At 46.9% G+C, this 20,366-nt stretch overlaps 1 protein-coding gene across 6 annotated transcripts in view; it reads left to right on the forward strand.

The window, feature by feature from the left end:
• The window catches only part of ASIC4 (acid sensing ion channel subunit family member 4), a 248,046-nt gene that overhangs the window by 213,299 nt on the left and 14,381 nt on the right, over window positions 1–20,366 (forward strand). For 5 of the 6 annotated variants that reach the window (XR_013228195.1, XR_013228194.1, XM_077320812.1 and 2 more), the window contains 8 exons: window positions 9,430–9,574; window positions 10,440–10,567; window positions 12,123–12,282; window positions 14,187–14,243; window positions 14,605–14,758; window positions 14,930–15,021; window positions 17,204–17,283; window positions 17,854–17,958. Coding sequence is in view for 4 of the 6 variants with exons in the window: in XM_077320812.1 (XP_077176927.1) it covers window positions 9,430–9,574; window positions 10,440–10,567; window positions 12,123–12,282; window positions 14,187–14,243; window positions 14,605–14,758; window positions 14,930–15,021; window positions 17,204–17,283; window positions 17,854–17,958 (921 nt within the window). In the remaining 2 variants the exon portion in view is untranslated. Of the gene's footprint in view, window positions 1–933; window positions 1,525–9,429; window positions 9,575–10,439; window positions 10,568–12,122; window positions 12,283–14,186; window positions 14,244–14,604; window positions 14,759–14,929; window positions 15,022–17,203; window positions 17,284–17,853; window positions 17,959–20,366 lie in introns of those variants that run through there. The other variant, XM_077320813.1, reaches the window with a different exon arrangement.

Genomic DNA, 20,366 nt, shown 5'->3' on the forward strand with positions numbered 1-20,366 from the left:
TCAACTGAATGGGCAGAAATCATGTCTGGCTCTTGACATTCCTCAGGGAGGTGCTGAGAACTCAGCCGTCTGCTCTGACTGATCTTGGAGAGGCGGCCCAGTAGCGAGGTTGCCACTGTGTAGCACTAGCAAACAAAAGCTTCAATGCTGTCATGGTAGCTGCAATAAATTGCCGGTGGTTCCCTTTGACCACTGCAAATGCTCCACCTCTGCATGTTGAAAGTGCCACGGATTAAAGGGTGCTGTCAGCTGTGATTCTGGTGCATAACATGCGGGGGGGGGGGATCTCTGGGCCCTGCATCGCAGGAATGGGGAGGGAGAAGTATTGAGGGGATTAGCTAAGGTTAGATTCTATTTGACAGGGTCGCAGGAGATTTGATTTTGACAGGCAGGCACAGTATCCATTGGAGCCGGCAAGCCAGGGATTTAGTGCTCAGACCTAGTAATTTAGACACGAACCTTGTTGCCGTTCAGTCTGTTAATGCATAGGGCACAAGTTATTGGTGTGCTTTCTAAAGAGGCCCTGACTGGCAGGTATTTGCTGAGTGCAAACCCAAACATGATTTCGTGCTCTTAATTAAACGTGCAAAGCATGTGGGATGATCCATGCATCCTCCCCGCTCCCCCCTTGGGAACAGAGAACTGTCTGCTGGCACCTTCAGCCTGAGATGGGCAAGGATGATGGAGGAATTAAGGGCAAGGGGATGGTGTTGATGTGGGGATCTGCCCCGCCCCTCTCTAATCACAGAGCAGCCAGGAGCTCTTGACACAATTGGCACACGGTGCAGGGGACTGTGGGTTCCCTGCAGAAAGCAAAACATTGCAGACAAGGATCTTGGCTTCCCCTGGGAAAAGCCTGCAGGCAGAGCTGACTTCAAGGGTCCACATTTCCCAGCAGCATCTGTTGAACCCGGCGGTTCCCAGCTGCTGAAGATGACACTGTCCTGCTGCCCAGATGGGTCTCCTCCTGTGCCCAGAATGGATGGCTCCCTGACCCAGGTCACCGCCCGCTTCCTGCGCCTGACCAAGCTTCACGGGCTGCATTACATGGGCTCACGGCGGCAGTCATGGACACAGCGCCTCTTCTGGAGCGGGGCCATCTTGGCGTCCCTGGGGTTGCTGTGCACATGGTCGACCAACCGGGTGCAATACCTGCGCTCCAAGCCAGTCCACACCAGGGCACACATGCTGTGGGCCCCACGGCTGCACTTCCCTGCAGTCACCTTCTGCAACTACAACCCGGCACGCTTCCTGCAGCTCACAAGGCCTGATCTGTATTCAGTAGGACGCTGGCTGGGGCTGACCTACGAGAACCACTCGCTGCTGCCGACGGTCCTGGAGGAGCTGCCAGAAGAGCAACGCCCGTGGCTTCGCTACCTAGCCAACTACTCGCGGTTCCTGCCCCCACGCTTCTCGCCACACACAATGGAAAGCTTCTTCCACCGTCTGGGCCACCAGATAGAGGACATGCTACTGGAGTGCCACTTTCAGGGCAAGCCTTGTGGGCCCCAAGATTTCACCTCTGTGAGTGGCTTCCATTCTCTACTCTGTCCTGGGGAGGAGAGGTAAAGGGCTGCAAGGAGGCACAGTCAGGAGCCCGTAGAACCACTTGGTTAACCCCTGAAATACTTTAATCTCCCTTCGTATATGCAGTGGAAAAGATGAGCTGTAAAAAGGAGGTTTGTTTATTTTTTTTCCAATGCATGTCTATTAGAGAGGGCTGTGATTTTCATTTGCATTAGCAAATTGAATTGTGTGGTACGATCCAATGAATATTTATTCCAGAATAAAAGGATGCAATTTTATTAGGTGCCCTAAGGACGCAGGCACAGGGCAATGGACTGCCACCTTGGAAATTGAGGGTGGTCCCCCCACATTCTGGACCTTAACTGTTGAGATGCCTGGGGCCCCATCCAATCTCCCTGCCTCTGGGAGATAAAAGAATCCTTCATTTATGATCCAGACCATTGCAACATGTTCTTGATCACTACACAACTCATTCCCAGATCCAGAGAGAGGCAGGCACAGTGATACTGCTGCTGTGGAGGAGTTTGCTGCTCTGATAAGAATTCCACACAATTTCATAATAACACCAAGTGATTGTGACATCCTGAGGGGCCTCTGTGGCTATTCACGGCCACCTATCTCCCCAGAAATATTACTGCCAAATACCTACCTGCCCAGGGTAAATGGGATTAGGTAAAGATTGCTTTTATTATGTCCAGTACATTTCAACATATAAGTTTGTTTAATACTGCTGGTCCAGCTAGCTCAGAGTTGGCTCTGCACAATCTTGGGCTCAAGAAAGTGTGTCCTACCACTACTTCTTGAGACCCTTTAATTGGAAATGGCACAGACTGAATCTGAGCCCTTTCTAGGGATTGGGCACAAACCCACTTACAAAGTAAAGTTTGGGACAAATTTTCCTGGGTTTGTGGTTCATATAGCAATATTCATGAAACAGTGACCGGCATGCAGATTCCATGAACTTTGGTTCTATTTATGGTGGTTCATGAATAGATATATTTCCAGACAGACTGTCTCGGCTCAATTAAACTGTTTACAAAACACCAATAGGAGCCCTCCCCAATCTGCTAAGGCATTGCTGGCTCCCAATAACAGAGTTCTACTCAGGAGATCAGGATTATATACACACCCTCTCATCTCACTCCACACTCTCTCACTGTTGGTTGTTGGCAGTTTACACAGAGAGACAGGGGACTTGTTAAAAACTGATCAGCAGAGCACATTCCTTCCTGATCGTGGACTCATCCCATCTGCTGGGGCTTGGGCATGTTAGGTGGACTCTTTGTTCACACCAAGCAAAAGGGCATAGGTACTGGGTGAATTGCCTGAGGACCCACATTTTATACCTCCCAACCCTTCTGATTGTGAGCATCACCGTGACATAGGGTAAAAGTGGGTACAAAGGTGGGGGGAGAAAAGTCCTCCATTGCCTCCCCCAATACCACAGGTCTTCATTTCTGGGCACCAGATTGATCCTGCCAGCTCACAGGAGCCTGCTCCTAGAAGTGCTTTACCCAGGGGTCTCAGACCCTCCTCTCTCTGATCGGTTCCTGAGGCTCTCCACAGAGACAAAAAGGTTTTTAGCATTGCCCAGATTCCAGCAGTTGTTAACGCTCTATGGAGAGAAGGAGTCAAATAGCAATGATTGGGGTGGGGATGGGGGAGACATCCTTCCCTTCCACACGATTCCTTGTTCCTGCTCCTGCCTCAAGTACACCCCTCTGTGCCCCTCCAACCCAGTGCCAGAAAGCAGCTGTCCGTCCTCCCAGCTTTTCCAGTCCTGTACAATGTGTTCTGCTAAAGGTGAATAATCAGAGTTTCTGTGTTTGGTCCTGAGGGGGCCGAGGAGCATTGTAGGTATGCCTCAGTGGGTTCCAGGGCTTGCCATGGGTGCTTGCCAAGCTGCCGTGAAGCAACTTTGTGGCGCTCCTGTGGGGATGTCTGTCTTTCTGTCATTCTGAACCTACCTTTGGAGACTTGGAGGTGGCCTGGCCAGATCCACATCTGTTGATGGGTGGGCTCTGGATCTGTGAGGCTTGTGGACACTCTTCCCTTGCTTGTCTGGTGTGGCTGAGGTGCTTGCCAAGCTGTCATGGGATTACTTTGGAGAGCCCCTGTCAGAAATTTTGTTTTCTCTGCCTTTCTGTTGTTCCAAAACTGCCTTTGGAGAATAATAGATGTCCTGGAGCCTCTTGTGGCGCAGAGTGGTAAGGCAGCCGTCTGACAGCTTTGCCCATGAGGCTGGGAGTTCAATCCCAGCAGCCGGCTCAAGGTTGACTCAGCCTTCCATCCTTCCGAGGTCGGTCAAATGAGGACCCAGCTTGCTGGGGGGTAAACGGTAATGACTGGGGAAGGCACTGGCAAACCACCCCGTATTGAGTCTGCCAAGAAAACGCTAGAGGGCGTCACCCCAAGGGTCAGACATGACTCGGTGCTTGCACAGGGGATACCTTTACCTTTACCTTTAGATGTCCTGGCCAGCATAACAGGTGTTTCTATTTCTCCATACTGTAGAGGAATTCACCATGGTTGATGGATGTCCCTTGGACCTGCGTATTTCAGCCCAGTTGGGGGGGGGGGGGGTAAGGTGCTGTAAGAGTTGTGGGCATGCTTCCCTCACTTGTCTAGTGGGGCCTGGGGCCCACCAAGGTGCTGTGGGATTACTTTGGGGAGCCCCTGTGAGAAGTCTTGTCATGTATGCCTTTCTGTCATTCCAAGACTGCCTTTGGAGATCTGGGGCTGGCTAGCCAGCTTGAAAGGCGTTTCCTTTTCTCTGCAAAGTAGAAGAATGTGTTGCAGTGTCTCAGCTCTGGGAAAGGGCTATGGGAGTTGTAGGCATGGTTTCCTTGCCCCCACTGCAGAGATTCTTTAATTCTGTTCTGCTGCGCTTCTGCTACCCTTGTTTTTTTTGGGGGGGGGGGAGGGGATGATAGAAGACGGGGGCACCTTATTTAGGGACCCATAACTCAAACCCCATAAATCTTATGTATGTTAGGTGCGAAGTCGTGTCCAACCCATCATGACCCCATGGACAATGATCCTCCAGGCCTTCCTGTCCTCTACCTTTTTCCGGAGTCCAATTAAATTTGTACCAACTGCTTCAGTGACTCCATCCAGCCACCTCATTCTCTGTCGCCCCCTTCTTCTTTTGCCCTCAATCGCTCCCAGCATTAGGCTCTTCTCCAGGGAGTCCTTCCTTCTTATGAGGTGGCCAAAGTATTTGAGTTTCATCTTCAGGATCTGGCCTTCTAAGGAGCAGTCAGGGCTGATCTCCTCTAGGACTGACTGGTTTGCTCGCCTTGCAGACCAAGGGACTCGCAAGAGTCTTCTCCAACACCAGAGTTCAAAAGCCTCAATTCTTTGACGCTCGGCCTTCCTTATGGTCCAACTTTCGCAGCCATACATTGCAACTGGGAATACCATAGCCTTGACTAAACACACTTTTGTTGGCAGAGTGATGTCTCTGCTTTTTAGGATGCTGTCTAGATTTGCCATAGCTTTCCTCCCCAGGAGCAAGTATCTTTTATTTTCTTTGCTGCAGTCCCCATCTGCAGTGATCTTGGAGCCCTGTCACTACCTCCATTTCTTTCCCATCTATTTGCCAGGAATTGAGAGGGCCGAATGCCATGATCTTCGTTTTCTTGATGTTGAGTTTCAAGCCAACTTTTGCACTCTCCTCCTTCACCCGCAACAAAAGGCTCTTTAGTTCCTCTTCGCTTTCTGCCAATAGAGTGGTATTATGTGCATATCTGAGGTTGTTGATATTTCTTCCTGCAATCTTGATCCCAATTTGTGACTCATCTAACCCCGCCTTTCTCATGATGTGCTCCGCGTACAAGTTAAATAGGAAAGGCGGCAGTATGCCGCCTTGCCAAACTCTTTCAATTTTGAACCAATCAGTGATTCCATGCCCGGGTTTCACTGTTGCTTCTTGACCTGCATATAGGTTTCTCAAGAGACAGATAAGATGCTCTGGTATTCCCATCTCTTTAAGAACTTGCCACAATTTGTTGTGCTCCTCACAATCAAAGGCTTTAGCATAGTCAATGAAGCAGATGTTCTTCAAGAATTCCCTAGCTTTCTCCATGATCCAGCGTATATTGCCAATTTGATCTCTAGTTCCTCTGCCTCTTAGAAATCCTGCCTGTACTTCTGGAAGTTCTCAGTCCACATATTGCTGGATCCTAGCTTGTAGGATTTTGAGCATAACTTTGCTAGCATGAGAAATGAGTGCAATAGTGCAGTAGTTCGAACATTCTTTGGCATAATCTTCTTTGGGATTGGAATGTAAACTGACCTTTTCCAATCCTGTAGCCACTGTTGAGTTTTCCAAATTTGCTGGCGTATTGGATGTAGCACTTTTACTGTATCGTCTTTTAAGATTTTGAATAGTTCAACTGGAATGCTGTCACCTCCACTAGCTTTATTGTTGCTCAGGCTTCCTAAGGCCCATTTGACTTCACATTCCAGGATGTCTGGCTCCAGGTCAGTGACTACCCCATCGTGGTTATAAGGGATGTTACTCACTATAAATCTAGTCGTCACCAAATTGGGGGGGGGGGCAGATAGAGGAGAGTCAGCTGGAGATCCTTTACAAATTTGGAATCTCTAGTTTGTGTGTGTGTGTGGGGGGGGAGATTCTACCATGTCATCAAACTCACTAAGCAAATTGGTTCATTTTTGCCCCAAAAGTTCAGGACTGTGGTTCCCAAATTGGGCAGACCATGAATCACAACTTGAACTGCATTTTCTCAGTCCTTACCCATCCCAAATAATTTCCTCGCCAGCTGTGTTATACAAACTGTGAAGAAATCTTTTTTTTTTCCTTTTGGATTATTTACATGAGCAAAACCTTCATTCTGAGTTTTAAAAGGTTTTCTTCTCTCTCTGGGGAGAAAACAGACAGGAAGGGACTGTCAGTTCAGTTGCTTTCCAGACCTCTCTCAGCCCATCTTTATGAAATGCTAGTAGGTCTAGACAATGGGATGGCCAGACTTCCTGCCCCTGCAAGCAGATTTGGAAGCATTAAATACTAGAGAGACTTCAGGAATGGGCCCTAGTCATCCGGTGGGGAAAAGAGAGGTGATAAAACTCAGAGGAGCAAGGAGGAATCTCTCTTGGGGTTGCTGAGTCCATGAGAGCAGAACTCTTAATTGAGGATTGGACAGCTGAAGGAAGCTTCAAGGTAATGGAAACTATGAAGAAATCTGCAACTTCCTAAGCTAAGGAGCCTGATATCTGATGATAAGGGCACATAGAGAGACGGGGACAGAGGAATTGCATTTTATCCATTTATTTTGAATCTCATGCTCAATCTGGTGCTGTGCTCAAAGTAGGCTTCTAAATGTTTTCTTTTTAATAAATACTTTATAGTTTTTGGTGCTAGTAGTGACTCTGTGTACCATGCAGACTTCCACCATCTTGGACATACTATTTTAAATGGAGTGCCAAGGGTTAGGCCTGCATTTAGCAAGTGGCTGTTCCTCCAGGGGCTCACAAGGCAGTAAACTATCCCCATGGTGACCAGGCACTGGGCAGTGCGAGACACAGAGGCAAGGCTTCAGCACTTGGAAGGGAAGCTGGGAGTCCTGACTCTCAGAAAGCAATTCCATACAAAGATCAGGTGGTAGCTGCAGGTTATCTGAGAAAAAAAATATAAGGTTCTTATATTGGGAAAACCTTGGAGGACAAGGTGAAATAGGACTGCAGGCCTGTTCCACCGCGCAAGCCAACAAAAGAAGCCATAAAGGCATTCTCTCTCTCTCTCTCTCTCTCTCTCTCTCTCTCTCTCTCTCTCTCTCTCTAAACTCATACATTTTGAATGTTTGTTAAATAGTGTTTATCATCATAGATGGGGAATCTTGTTGGCTGGGAGGAATTACAGGCCTTGAGTTGAAAAAACTAAAACCATCTGAGGTTCATTTCTCATAGGAAAGACTAATGCTGTTGCAGTACATTTTGATTCTGTGGCAGTCCCAATTCAAAACTTTGCTGTTAGTGTACTGCTAAGAAAGTTGCATTTGAGAATGAACATGAAATATAGCCTAAGCTTCCATTTCACTTTTATTATCTTGGTAATCAATATTGCTTCTCTCTAGTCACTCAAGCACATTCCTATTGTACCTATAATCTACCTTCATAAACCGCTTGCTTGTTTTGACATAAACTGTAAATTCTGATTAAAGTACCAAACTGAGGTGATCAAGGTTTGTATCTGGACTCCACAGAGACAACAGATCTGAAAATAATTCTGATTTATCCCCAGAGGTTCAGGAGACACGATAAGCTTACTCTCTGACCTGCTGGAATTGGAGTCAGCCCAGGGATGGCAGAAGCAACGCGGTAGAATCACTGGGGTCAATATCCTGACACAGCACAAAAAAAGGGAATACTCATGCAGGCTGTTTTGGGAGAAAAGTTAGACTTCGTGGGAATATTAGAAAGGTATCACAAGTTTGGTGAAACAAGACCCTGGACTTGGGGATTGTTCCCTTCTAGTCATCTCCCATCTTAAACATTACCTGGGCTTCAGAGATTCTGCAGAGAAATGTACAGTCTCACACATACGCCTCACCACCTACCTCTCCAAGGATCATATGCAGATTATCAACTTCATCTTATGGGACACAAGCTATGTCTCCTGATTTGCTAAAGAATATGTGCATTTGTGTGTTTGTCTCTCTCCTCCTCCTGGACTTCAGGTAGGGGGTTGCCAAACTCCTCACCCTGAAGCACATCAGATTTCTCTCTAGGTGGGATCACAATAACCAGGTAGCTGGACAGACTGTTGGGAGATAGATTTTATTTATTCTGTTATTTATTTATTTTTATACTCTGCCTTTCTCTGTGGTGGAAACCAAAGGATCTTATACTAGTCACCTTTCCTCAGTTTTATCCTGCAGCAGTAACCCTGTGAGGCAGCAGAAAAGAGCATGAGTTCAATAGACCCTTAAGGACTAACAAAATTGGTGGCAAAATACAAGCTTTTACGAGTCACTGCTAACTTTTTCAGATATGGCTTGAATATGAATCCATCTGTCCTACCTAACACAACAGAAGTAAGTCTATCTACCTTTGAGGCAGGCTAGGCTGAGGATGTGTGACCCACTTAGCTTCTTTGGTAGACTGGGGGTTCCGTAGTAGGCTGGGAATCAAATCTGGATCTCTTGAATCCTAGGTCAACACTCTAACCCAGGGATTCCCAAGCAGGAGTCCGTGGACCCCCTTTCTTGCCCTAATGAACTCAGGCACAAGCCAGGGAACTAGCTGCTTCCATTGCTCCCTGTCACCCCTCCCCCTCCCAGCATGAGTGAGTTCACTCATGGGCCCATTCTGCACATGTAAGATAATGCACTTTAGAAGTAGGTTTTCCTGGTTTGCACAGGAAAACCCAGCTGCAAAAGCCAATTGAACATGTGCAGAATGGGCCTTGGTTTTTATGCTGGGGGGGGGGGCAGAGCCTGCACACCTACTCCTGCTGTAAACTTGCCCCTCCCCCCTCAGCCCTCCTAAATTCTGCCTGCTAACATGGGCAGTGATGTCATTTCTGGAGACATTTCATTTGGGGGGGGTGGCAGGAAGGTGTGGCCAGCTGACACCACCTCTTGGCCTCCTTGAAGCTTGAAAAATTATTCCAGGGGCTCCTCCACAGACAAAAGGTTGAAAAAAGGCTGCTCTAACCACTATACCATGCTGACTTTCTGTGGACAAGGTTAAAAAAAATGATGCAACTGAAGACAGTGAATGCGACAAGACCTAGAATGGCCGAAAGCCTGCTTTGGTCTTAACGCTATAAGCCTGGCAGAGATGAGAGGGATGTTTTCTGCTCCTGGCTTTTCTGCTATTTGTTAAGCTTGATTAAGCCTGACAGTCCCCTCTCATCAATCTCCTGTTTCTCCGCAGGTCTACACGCGCTATGGGAAGTGCTACACATTCAACGGTGACAGAAACAAACCACGGGTGACCCGCCAGAGCGGAATGGGCAATGGGCTGGAGATCATGTTGGACATCCAGCAGGAGGAATACCTGCCCATTTGGAGAGAGACTAGTAAGAGAAGAGACCGAAGGGAGGAAGCTCCAGAGGCTTCCTAGGCGTCACTGACAGCACCAAAGGCTATGGATGTTCAGCTGGGTGGCTGCTGGTGGCAGGGGCAGGTTGAAGATAAGTAATGGGGGTCTCTCAAGAAGGTGCAGTGGCAAGAGCCAGTTTCGTGTTGTGGTTAAGAGCGGAGGCTTCTAATCTGGAGAGCCAGGTTGGATTCCTCGCTCCTCCACATGCAGCCAACTGGGTGACCTTGGGCAAGTCACAGTTCTGTTAGATCTGTTTTTACAGCAGTTCTGTCAGAGCTTTCTCAACCTCACCTACCTCACAGAGTGTCTGTGGTGGGGAGAGGAAGGGCAGGCAATTGTAAGCCACTTTGAGACTGTTTTGGGTAGTGAAAAATGGTATAAAAACAACTCTTCTCTGTTCAGCGTAAGAGTTGAAGGGGAGGGGAAAATGGCTTAGGAAAAGGATCTCTAAACCATATGGATCCAATTATTACTGTATTTCAGATACTGAAAATGAATTTACAAACACAGGCATGTTACCCAGTTTATTAGCTTGCATATGAATCACAACGGACACATAAGAATCTGATGTTCTGGTGTGTTTAGACTGGTGATCCTGACTATGATAATTTCAAAAATGGTCATATAACTTAACCTATGTGTTTTATAAGGGTGTGTGATATTGGTAACAAATTGATTATCTTGATAAGGCAATAAGGAGCAGCCCCTCCAGTGGCTGGGAGAGATGGAGACATATGGATGCAGGAGAAGGCATGGCGGTCATAGATTTATATGGATAAATTTCTTCCACTAAGGTCTGGCAGACCAGAACTCTCACCAGGACTCCCATTTCTTCCTTGTAGATGAGACATCATTTGAAGCTGGAATCCGGGTACAGATCCACAGTCAGGATGAGCCCCCCTACATCCACCAGTTGGGCTTTGGAGTCTCCCCAGGTTTCCAGACCTTTGTGTCCTGCCAGGAGCAGCGGGTAAGGGAGATAGGGCAGGGAAGCAAAAGCTTCATCTGCAGGCAAAGCACACCTGGAGATTGTTTGAGGATGGTTAAGGGTGAAGTAGGGAGATGTGCCTCAAACAGTAACAAGATAGCAGATACAGGCAATGAGCCACACCGAATGAGACAAGGATAAAGCATTGAACGGCTCTTTCCCTGGAATCCCCCTCGGAGGTGTTGGAGGCAAGATCGTTATCTTAACCTAACTTAATTATTAAAAGTTAGGCCAGCATCCTAACAAGGGAATCTCTCTGGATCTAGCCTTGGATTTAATTGGAACAGAAATGCATCGAATTTTCCCCTGGCCTGTTTTAACCATCCAGACCACCTAGTGAGAGGAAGGATGGTTCTTGGTGCTGTTTTAGTGGGACTAAGCTAAGACATCTCTCCTTCCCCTGGTCCATTCCACAGAAGCCAGGAAAACACTGCTACAATGGACTTCAGCCAGAGGATAATGCGGTGGGTTAGAGTGGGCATTTTAATCAAACCAATTGCTTAACAAGGAGTTAAACAAACTAGCATCTGACAGCAGAAGTTAGAGCAATACGTGACACTGACACTTTGTGATGCCATTCAATCAACTGTACTCTATTTCAGTTAACTCTAATGCCATTTGGATGGAAACACTGACGTGTTTGCAAACCTGCTGTGGTTTTATTCACGTTTATTTTCTAACATAGCAGTTGTGTTTACCCTACAAATTTTAACAGGCTTAATTAGCATTCCTTTCCCCAAGGAATCAGGGGAAATGTAGTTCAAGAAATACTAGTGTCTCCTAACACTGGACTCTCAATACCTCGCAAAACTGAAATTGCCAGCATCCTTTATGAATAAGTCAGTTAAAATGATGTTAAACTGACAGTTTTGAAGCACACTGTGGCCCTTCCGGGAGCAGTGGGATGTCATAATGTTCTGTAGTAGGCAGAGACATATCTGGGCTCAATGATGCCCTTTATTGCAGTGAACCACGTCCAAATCTCCTGGGAGTAAGGATCACTGAACTTGGAGGAATGTCCTTTCAAATAAACATCCAGTTCCATCTATCACGTTTTTATCCCACCTTTCCTCCAAGAAGAGCACAGGGGGTTCTCCCATTCTCATTACAACCACTCTGTGGGGTAGGTGAGGCTGGAAAAGAGCCCTAACCTGGCACTCTAGCCACTCTCTCGCACTGACAGTCACTTCCTGTTTCAAGGCCACAACAAAAATGGTACGAGAATAATTCTGTTTCTCTTGGTGGGAGTAGAAAATGTGGATTCTTGACCCTGAAATGTCAAGCAGATCCATAAAACCAGATTTAGCTATATTTCCAATCTTAGTATGGAATGGGACTGAACTTCTGTGCTGATCAGGGCAGGAACCCAGTAACTCTAGGATATTCCTGGCACAGCATAGAGGTCTGGAGAGCTTGACTGGAAAATGGGTCTGGATGAAGCCTGAGCTGCCCTGGGAGAGCCCTCCCTAGTTCTCTGTCAGCCTGGGTACCACTTTCTCTTGGCACTTATGTCTCCCCCACCACCCATATCTTGCAGCTTACATACTTGCCCCAGCCTTGGGGAAGCTGTCGGGCCAGCGTCAAGGGGGAACAGATTCTGCCTGGCTATGAGACCTACAGCATTGCCGCTTGCAGGCTGCAATGCGAGAAAGAAGCTGTGGTGCGGAACTGCCAGTGCCGTATGGTGCACATGCCAGGTAAGGTTCATAAGTTTTCTGTTCCTAAGCCCTAGGGACTCCTGTGTGGCTGCACCAGATTCTTGGAGTTTTCACCTTTGTTCTCTTTCAGTTCTTTTAACAGTTGTCCGATATGCAGCCACTTTTCCTATCCCTTGTATCTGTTCTGGGAAAAGCTTCACCTGCTAAGTTTCTGGGTGCCCTGCTGCTATTCATGGCACAGGAACAGGGCCAGAGAAAAGGGCAATGATGCTATGTCTTCTCTACACCCACCCACAACCTCCTCCTCTTCTGTGTCCAGTGCCAGGTGGTAGCAAGTAAGAAAAGATACCTGATCCATCTGAGGCAGTCCCCCGGAGTCCTTGACCATTATAGAATCATAGAGTTGGAAGGGACCTCCAGGGTCATCTAGTCCAGCCCCCTGAACAATGTAGGAACTCACAACCTACCCACCCACAGTGTCCTCAATTGTGTCCCCCAGTGATTCCCCCCCCCCACACACACACACCAAAAATCTCCAAAATCCAGCCTGGCCTGGAGGAACTTCACCTACCATCCCGCAGTAGTGACCAGCAATTCCCTGGGTATGCAAGGAAGGGCCACAAGAGACCAACACTGGCACATCCCTTCCTGCCCACCCACTCATAATCTGCCTAAGTTCATAAAATCGCGTTCTCTCCTCCACATGCAGTCACCACGCTAAACAGACCAGTCTCCCTCAGCCTTTCCTCATAGGACTTGGTCTCCAAACCCCTCACCCTCTTCATAGCCCTCCTCTGGACATGTTCCAGTTTCTCTACATCTTTCTTCAGTTGTGGTGCTCAAAACTGAACACATTACTCCAACTGAGGTCTTACCAGAGCAGAGTAAAGTAGTAACATCACCTCATATGATCTGGACACTCTTCTTCTTTTAATACAACCCAAAATCCTGTTTGCCTTTTTAGCTACTGAGTCACACTGCTGACTCATGTTTAGTGTCTAGTATATTAAGACACCCAGATCCTTTTTGCATGCACTACTGTCAAGACAAGTCTCGCCCATCCTATAGTACAACTTGCTCATGATTCATGACTTTGCCAACCACAGTCAGACCTTCCATCTGTCACATGTTTATCCTGTGCTTCCTTCAATGAGCTCAGAGCAATGAACATGGGTCTCCCTCCATCATATCCTCATGACAATGCTTTGAGGAAGGTCAGGCTGGCCCAAGGTCACCCAACAAATTTCATGCAGAGAGGAAAGTAGAACACAGATCTTTCCAGTCCAAGTATGATGCTCTTAGCCCATCTCACCTAAACCAAGAGCTGGTGTGCCCCTTTCACTCTCCACCGGTCCACAGATGAATCATTCATCTGCTACCTAGCTGATCTCTACACTCCCATCTCTGCTCCACCCCTCATCCTGCCAAGTCCAGAGAAGAAAGTATTTTTTGTTACACATACCTCATTCCTGGCTCTGGTTCCAATGCTCTCCTTCTCTGATCATTCCCAATGCTGAACGCATCTTGTTACCTGCTTGTTGCTTGGGTTTCTCTAGTCTCCTTGGACCACAGGGTTACTCCTTTACAGTTCCCTGCAGAAGCATCTGCCCCAAGGAAGCATGGCAAAGGAAAGGCTCATACATATGTAATTCCAAGCCACTTCCCATCAATCATCATCATCAGATTAATTGGATTTATTGCCTGCCACTCCCAGACTAGCTGGCTCGTGGTGGATTGCAAAATAAAACACCACAATAAAATCACATTAATCCCAACCATTAGAATACCCTTGGTGGTGAAAATATACTCTAACTCCCTACCTAAGGAATAGCAGCCTTCACCCTTCTCACAGCCCAGCAGTGACCTAAGTACTGGGATTCTGGGCAAAGGGGAAACAACTAGATCCTTCTGGGCATCACACTAACCAGGTCCTCCTCTTCCAGGTAACGAGTCCATCTGCTCACCTAATGTCTACATTGAATGTGCTGACCACACACTGGGTAGGTACTTCCCTAGATAACTGACCAACCCAGCTGGGCTGATAAAACTCAAACTTGGGGGATCAGATGGTTGGTCCTTTAGGCTGCAAAGGTTGGATAGCTGTACCAGCTTTGAGAGCCAGATTGGCTACTAGCTGTCCCCTTGTGGAATGGAGGGACATTATGTCTGGGGAATGGACACAGAGAATGCTGCAAATTTGTCTTTCCCAGACGACTTGTAGATGCACTTCACCCCAACAGTGGTGCCTTCTTAAGACAATGTAACCCAGGATACAACTGCAGCTTCCTTTTGCCACATCATGGATGGGTGGGGGGTGGCATGCTTTGGCAATGCCTAATATACAGGCCTTTCCACTCACAGATGCAGCTGTTGAAGATTCCCAGGAACGCTGTGTCTGCCCTACACCTTGCAACTTGACACGCTATGGCAAGGAGATCTCCATGGTGCGCATTCCCAACAAGGGCTCAGCCCGGTACCTTGCTCGCAAGTACAACCGCAATGAGACCTATATTCGGTGAGTGTCTCATTGCTGTAGCTGAGGGCAATAGGGGGATGCTCCTGCCATCAGAGGGTGGGGAACTCCAGGACTTAATAAATAAGGTCAAGAGGGAATCCTGTTGGCCGCAGAGAAGGAAAGGCCAGGTTGTGTGACTCCTTCTCTCCCTACGTCTCCAACTGTCCTCAGGGAGAACTTCCTGGTCCTTGACATCTTCTTTGAGGCACTGAACTATGAGGCAATTGAACAGAAAAAGGCCTACAACCTGGCAGGGCTTCTGGGTAAGTGAATGTGCTCCACTGCCCATCTGCCTGCCACTGTCTTTGTGTTAGGGCAACTGCTGCAGGTACAAAACAAGCATTTCAATTGGTAAGAAGAAGTACAACTGTGGGGGGGGGGGTTTGTACCTCATTTTTTGCTACCCAAAGGAGTCTCCCAGTGGCTTGCAATCGCCTACATTTCCCCACAACAGACATCCAGTGAAGTAGGTGAGACTGAAAGAGCTCTGAGAGAACTGTGGACAGCCCATGGTCACCCAGGTGACTGCATGTGGAGGAGTGGCAAATCAAACCTGGTGGTCCAGATTAGAGGCCACAATTCTTAACCACTACATCAAGCGGTCTGGAGGGGCCTTTGTCTCCGCCAAGAGTATGCTGCTCCAACAGAGGAGATTTACCAAATAAAGACTTTACAGGATTTGGTAGCACTTATTGGACTCTTGTGGTAATGACAGCTCCTAAACCAGCAGCTACAGTCCAACAATCCTACTTTCTGGCTTTCAGAATCAGCACTGGTGGTCCATGCAGCAGAGCAGACCCAGAAGCTTCCCTCTTCTGGCAAGTCATCACAGTGGTGCAGAGAGCCAGTCTACAAGTGATGGACACATGGCCACTAATTCCATTTTAGAAGCATTTGTAGTTCTTTAAACGTTGCTGAGAGGCCCCGATCCAGAATGGACTTGCAGGATGGCAACCTCAGGAGCTCTTGTTTCCCTCCCCCCATGCCTTTTCAGGTGCATCACTTGAAAAGGTACAGGGGGGAGAGAAGAACAATGGTGGTAATGCCTAGATTAGATTACTGCGGTATGCTCTACATGGTGCTTCCCTTGAAGACTGTCTGGAAGCTATAGTTTATGCAGAATTCTGCAGCCAGAGTGTTGACTGGATCATATCACTCCAGTCTTGTGCCATCTACACTGGCCTCCAATTTGCTTCCAGACTCAATTCAAGGTGCTTTAAATCCTTGTATGGCCTGTGACCACATTCTCCCATATGAGCTTACCATTTCACTCCTGTCCATCTTTGGAGGCCTAGACAGGTGGCAACCCAGGAAAGAGCTTTTTTGGTCCTGCCACCAAAGCTTTGGAATTCCCTCCCCAGTGAGATTTGTCTGTCTTCCTCTATTGGTGCCCTCCAACAGTGGGTGAAGCCTTTTTTGTTTTTTTCTGGCATACCCCAAATAACAGTTCTTGGCTCTCCTCCCTAGTTCTGGTGATGTTTGTATACATATTTGCATTTTATGATTTTAAATGTTTCTAATTGTGCAAATGTTTTTTATGTTCCCCAACTTGGGTGCCCTGATAAGGTGGAAAGACAGCTTTAAAATATTTTAATTTTTTTAAAAAAATTGCTCCTAGAGTTGTTTTGTTGCACATCTGTTCTAGATCCAGGCCTCACAGCATTTTTTTCTTAAATACTTTTTATTTTAGAAAACAAGATATCAAAATACAGGGGATGCAAAGAAAAAAATAGGGGCTACACAGTGAATCATATATGTGTAAAATCATCATATGCCATTAAATATGAAGCAGCAGGAGAATTATCTTCCCAACATCCCCTTCATTGCAATTCTAAAAACATTCTCTACAAAACACACTTCATACAACATCATCTATTGCATCATCACTATATATTTCACTTTATGTTGATTTTTCTTATACCTTTCTATTCAAAATTTGTTCTCATTCTAGTTCACCTTACAGCAGGTTTTGTAAGAACTACACATTCTTCTAAAATGGTGCCAGTAATGAGATGGGCCCATGGCTATGGTTCTTTGTAGTTTGGCCCTAAGGCCCCTGGATCTTTTCACAGCTCCAGCTCTGGTTCACCCTGGCATCTTGCACACTATTGAACTGAGACTCCCAGCAAGAGGTGCTTCTGCCATCCCATTCCACTGCCACTGTGCTTTCTCCTGGAGCTGTTCCAGAGGCCCTCATATCCCATCAGAGGAAGGACATTGACTCACAGAGCTCTCGTGAGAAAGAGAAGAACAGCCTCAAAGAAAAAGAAGTGACACGAGCCTTTCGGCCACTCTGTTTCTGTCTCCTCCTCTCCCTTAGAACCCTTTTTCTGATAAGCAACTGAGCAGCAGTTGGCCTGCACTGGACTTTGCCCCTCGCCCTCCCAGTAGCTGACCTGCTTTCAGTGTGCTCTTCCCCATCCTAACAGCCTTGCTTTCTGCTAGGGGACATCGGAGGCCAGATGGGCCTGTTCATTGGAGCCAGCGTCCTCACTGTCTTGGAAATCCTCGACTACATCTACGAGGTGAGGGCAATAGAATGTCACTGTGTGCAACTTGCTCAAACCTGCCAAAGCCCTCTCCACGCTTTCCTACAGTTTGGGGGCCTGGCAGGGAGGGCCCCAGAGATGCCGCCACACACACACACACGCACGGACGCATGCATGCCTTAAGCAGCAGGACCAGGGGACGGCAGCAACGTCGGCAGGGCAGGGAAAACCCTCCCCACACCCCAATAGCCCAGCAGAGGTCCCAGCTGCTAGGGCTAAGCCAAGAATGTGCAGCAGGATATGGCACCACTCAGCTCCCTCCTTAGCCTCTCGTGCTGTGATTCTAGCAAGGGCCTTTCATGCAGGGCTTCAGCTACTCCAGCCTGGTCCTCCAGGGCTTTATAACTTTAGAGTAGCTGTCACCCTAGAGGATCTGGATGCCACCTAGCACAGTGACTCAAAGCAAAGAGAAAGAGAGTGACAGGTGAGTTCCTAGTAGTTGGAATCAGATGTGTATACATGCCAAATGCGTACATATATACTCTGTAGGCTGCAAAGCACACATATCCAGCTACTGTTCTTCCTGTCTCTTTCTTTGCCTCCCAGGTGATCCGTGACAAAGTAGCCCATGGCCTAAGACGCCCAAAGCCACCTCTGAAGAAGCCTTCGGGGAGCATTGCCACCTTGGGACTGGAGGAGATCAAGGAGCAGGTAAACACAATTCTGCAAGTGTAGACTTGAATGACCACCTGTTAGCAAGTGAGGGAGGTGCAGGCCAGTGCTTTCCCAATTCTGAAACCTGTCCTCTGGGTAAGAGGGAGAGGGATGGGGGAAAAGAGCAGGAACAGGATAGTCCTTTGGTGGATCCTCCCAACACCTAGTGATATACCACCCTGAGCCCTTAGGGAGGGCGGAATATAAATATAATAATAATAAATAAAAATAAATAAATATCAGGAAACTGTATGGAAAGTTTGTGAGTTTTAGACATGAGAGTGTTCTTTGGACACTATATGCTTTGAGTCCAACTGTCCAGTTTGTAGGGGACATGTGTTGTTAAGGACTTCCATACCTGCATCTTAGCCCCTGGTCACCAGTCTCATTGTGTGATGTGTCATATAATGCTGGTAATAATTGCTGTTGTTAATAATGCCTCAGCATTTCATGCCGCACAATAATTAACAAACAGAACAGGGCCTAGATCAGCTGGCACACCTGATTACTGTCTGTTTCTCATCTGTAACAGATTTAGATTTCACTTAAACCCAATGCTGTGTAAAACCAAATGTTAATATATACAGTGCAAACAGTACAGTGCGTGCAGTACAAACAGTCCCCATGTACAGTGCACGATCCAATGAAGTGTTACAATTGATGGTCTGCCTGCTATTAAAACACCATTTCGATATCTTCTTCAGAATTGTTTCCATTACAGTCCTATTGGGAGTCTGGCCTTGTGCAGTTGTTATAGACTACTGTTTATATCAGCCAATCGTAGAAGAAGGGAAAAGAGAACATTTAAAACATATATTTGTGCTCCAGTTTCTCATATACAGCTGATAATTTTTCATACACAGCTCTGATAATGAGACTCTAGTACACATAACATTTTGTCATTTCCTATGGAAATTTCTCCTTTCTTTTTTGCTTTCTTAAACCCAGTGCTGGCACCCAACCTTGCACGTGCCCAGTATCTTGCTTCAAGCCTCAACATGCCCAGTGTTAGCATGTCAGAGACCTGTAGCCTGGGCAGGCATTGAGCAGGCCTGTGTAGCAGGATAGCACATTTAGCAGCCCTGTTTAAATGAGATGCTGGGCATGTGCCATGTTACACAGGTAAGTCCTTCTGTTCCTGCACATTTAAATTTAAATTGGGCCTGAAACAAGGGATAGCCACTAGCTGGTGTCCTCAGCCAGGATCTAGTTGGCCTGGGAAATTGATGACAGTGACCAGAATATGGGATATTGATTACTTCCTAAGAATCTCAGTTGCATGATGAAATGGAGAAGCCTGCTTTCCAAACAGAGAGAGAAGATGGATCAGACTTGACTTCAAGAAACAGGAGTCAGCAGCACCAGCGACTGCAGGAAAAGAAAGCTGTGCATTCAGACAGAGAGCTTCCAGTTGAAAATGCATTAAACGAAGTGTTTCTTACAATGGATAGTCAGCTGGGAGCCCCAGGCCAAATCTTGCTCCTTCACAGGTGTTCTCTGGCTTCTGTGTTACTAGCAGCAGAATCACTGGGGAAGTGCAGATGGGCAAGATTCATGGTGGCATCAGTTGCTGGGAGTTGGTTGCCGGAAACAGGTTGAGGTTGAGGCCTTGACTTCCCAACATGGTATAGGTTCAGGAAAACTCTTTGCTGACTGAAGGTTTACAGAGAAGTCTTTTCGCTTTTTAGAACAATCCCTCTTTCCTTTCCTCCAAAGGAAAGAGAGTACATTCTCAGGTAAATGATGGGATCGGGGAAATATACGACATGACCAAAAGGACATGCATCAGAAACAGTTGTGCATAAAAAAATCACCACCTCTGAAGATGTAAACAAATCAAATGGGTACAAAAAGAGAAGATACGAGGTACAACTGGATATGGCTGAGTGAATATAACCAACCATAGTTGCTGTCCCCCAGACAAAGGGCATGACATATTCTATTGCCTTAGCTCTAAGAACATGGAACCAGAGTACATGGAACCAGTGTCAGCATTCAGAAAACAGCTTTAACACCCATGTTATTAAAAGAGAGGACAGATAATATGGAACTTTGAAATAGCATTGAAAGTTGTTTGCTCACCTATGAAAAGGAGCTACCTAAAGGTTGTATATTTCATAAGTTGCTGATAAATCTCAGACCTGAAGCAACAAAGAAGCTGATAGGGCTATTTAACAGTTGATCAACATACTGGGGAAATGCATGAGATTTGAATAGAAGCGAAAGTTAGAGCCAAATAAGTGTGCAGTGTTTTTTTTAAAGCCCTTACCTAGTCTGATGACTGTACTGCACTCAAGGGAAAAGGTTTTGGCATACCAGTTGTCTTCATCATACAGCTAAGGGACTGTTGCTTCATCATACAGCTAAGGGGGAAGAAGAAAACCTGGATCCAGTGCTGTGTGATC

The sequence above is a fragment of the Paroedura picta genome, chromosome 2 (genome assembly GCF_049243985.1).
Source record: "Paroedura picta isolate Pp20150507F chromosome 2, Ppicta_v3.0, whole genome shotgun sequence".
NCBI lineage: Eukaryota > Metazoa > Chordata > Lepidosauria > Squamata > Gekkonidae > Paroedura > Paroedura picta.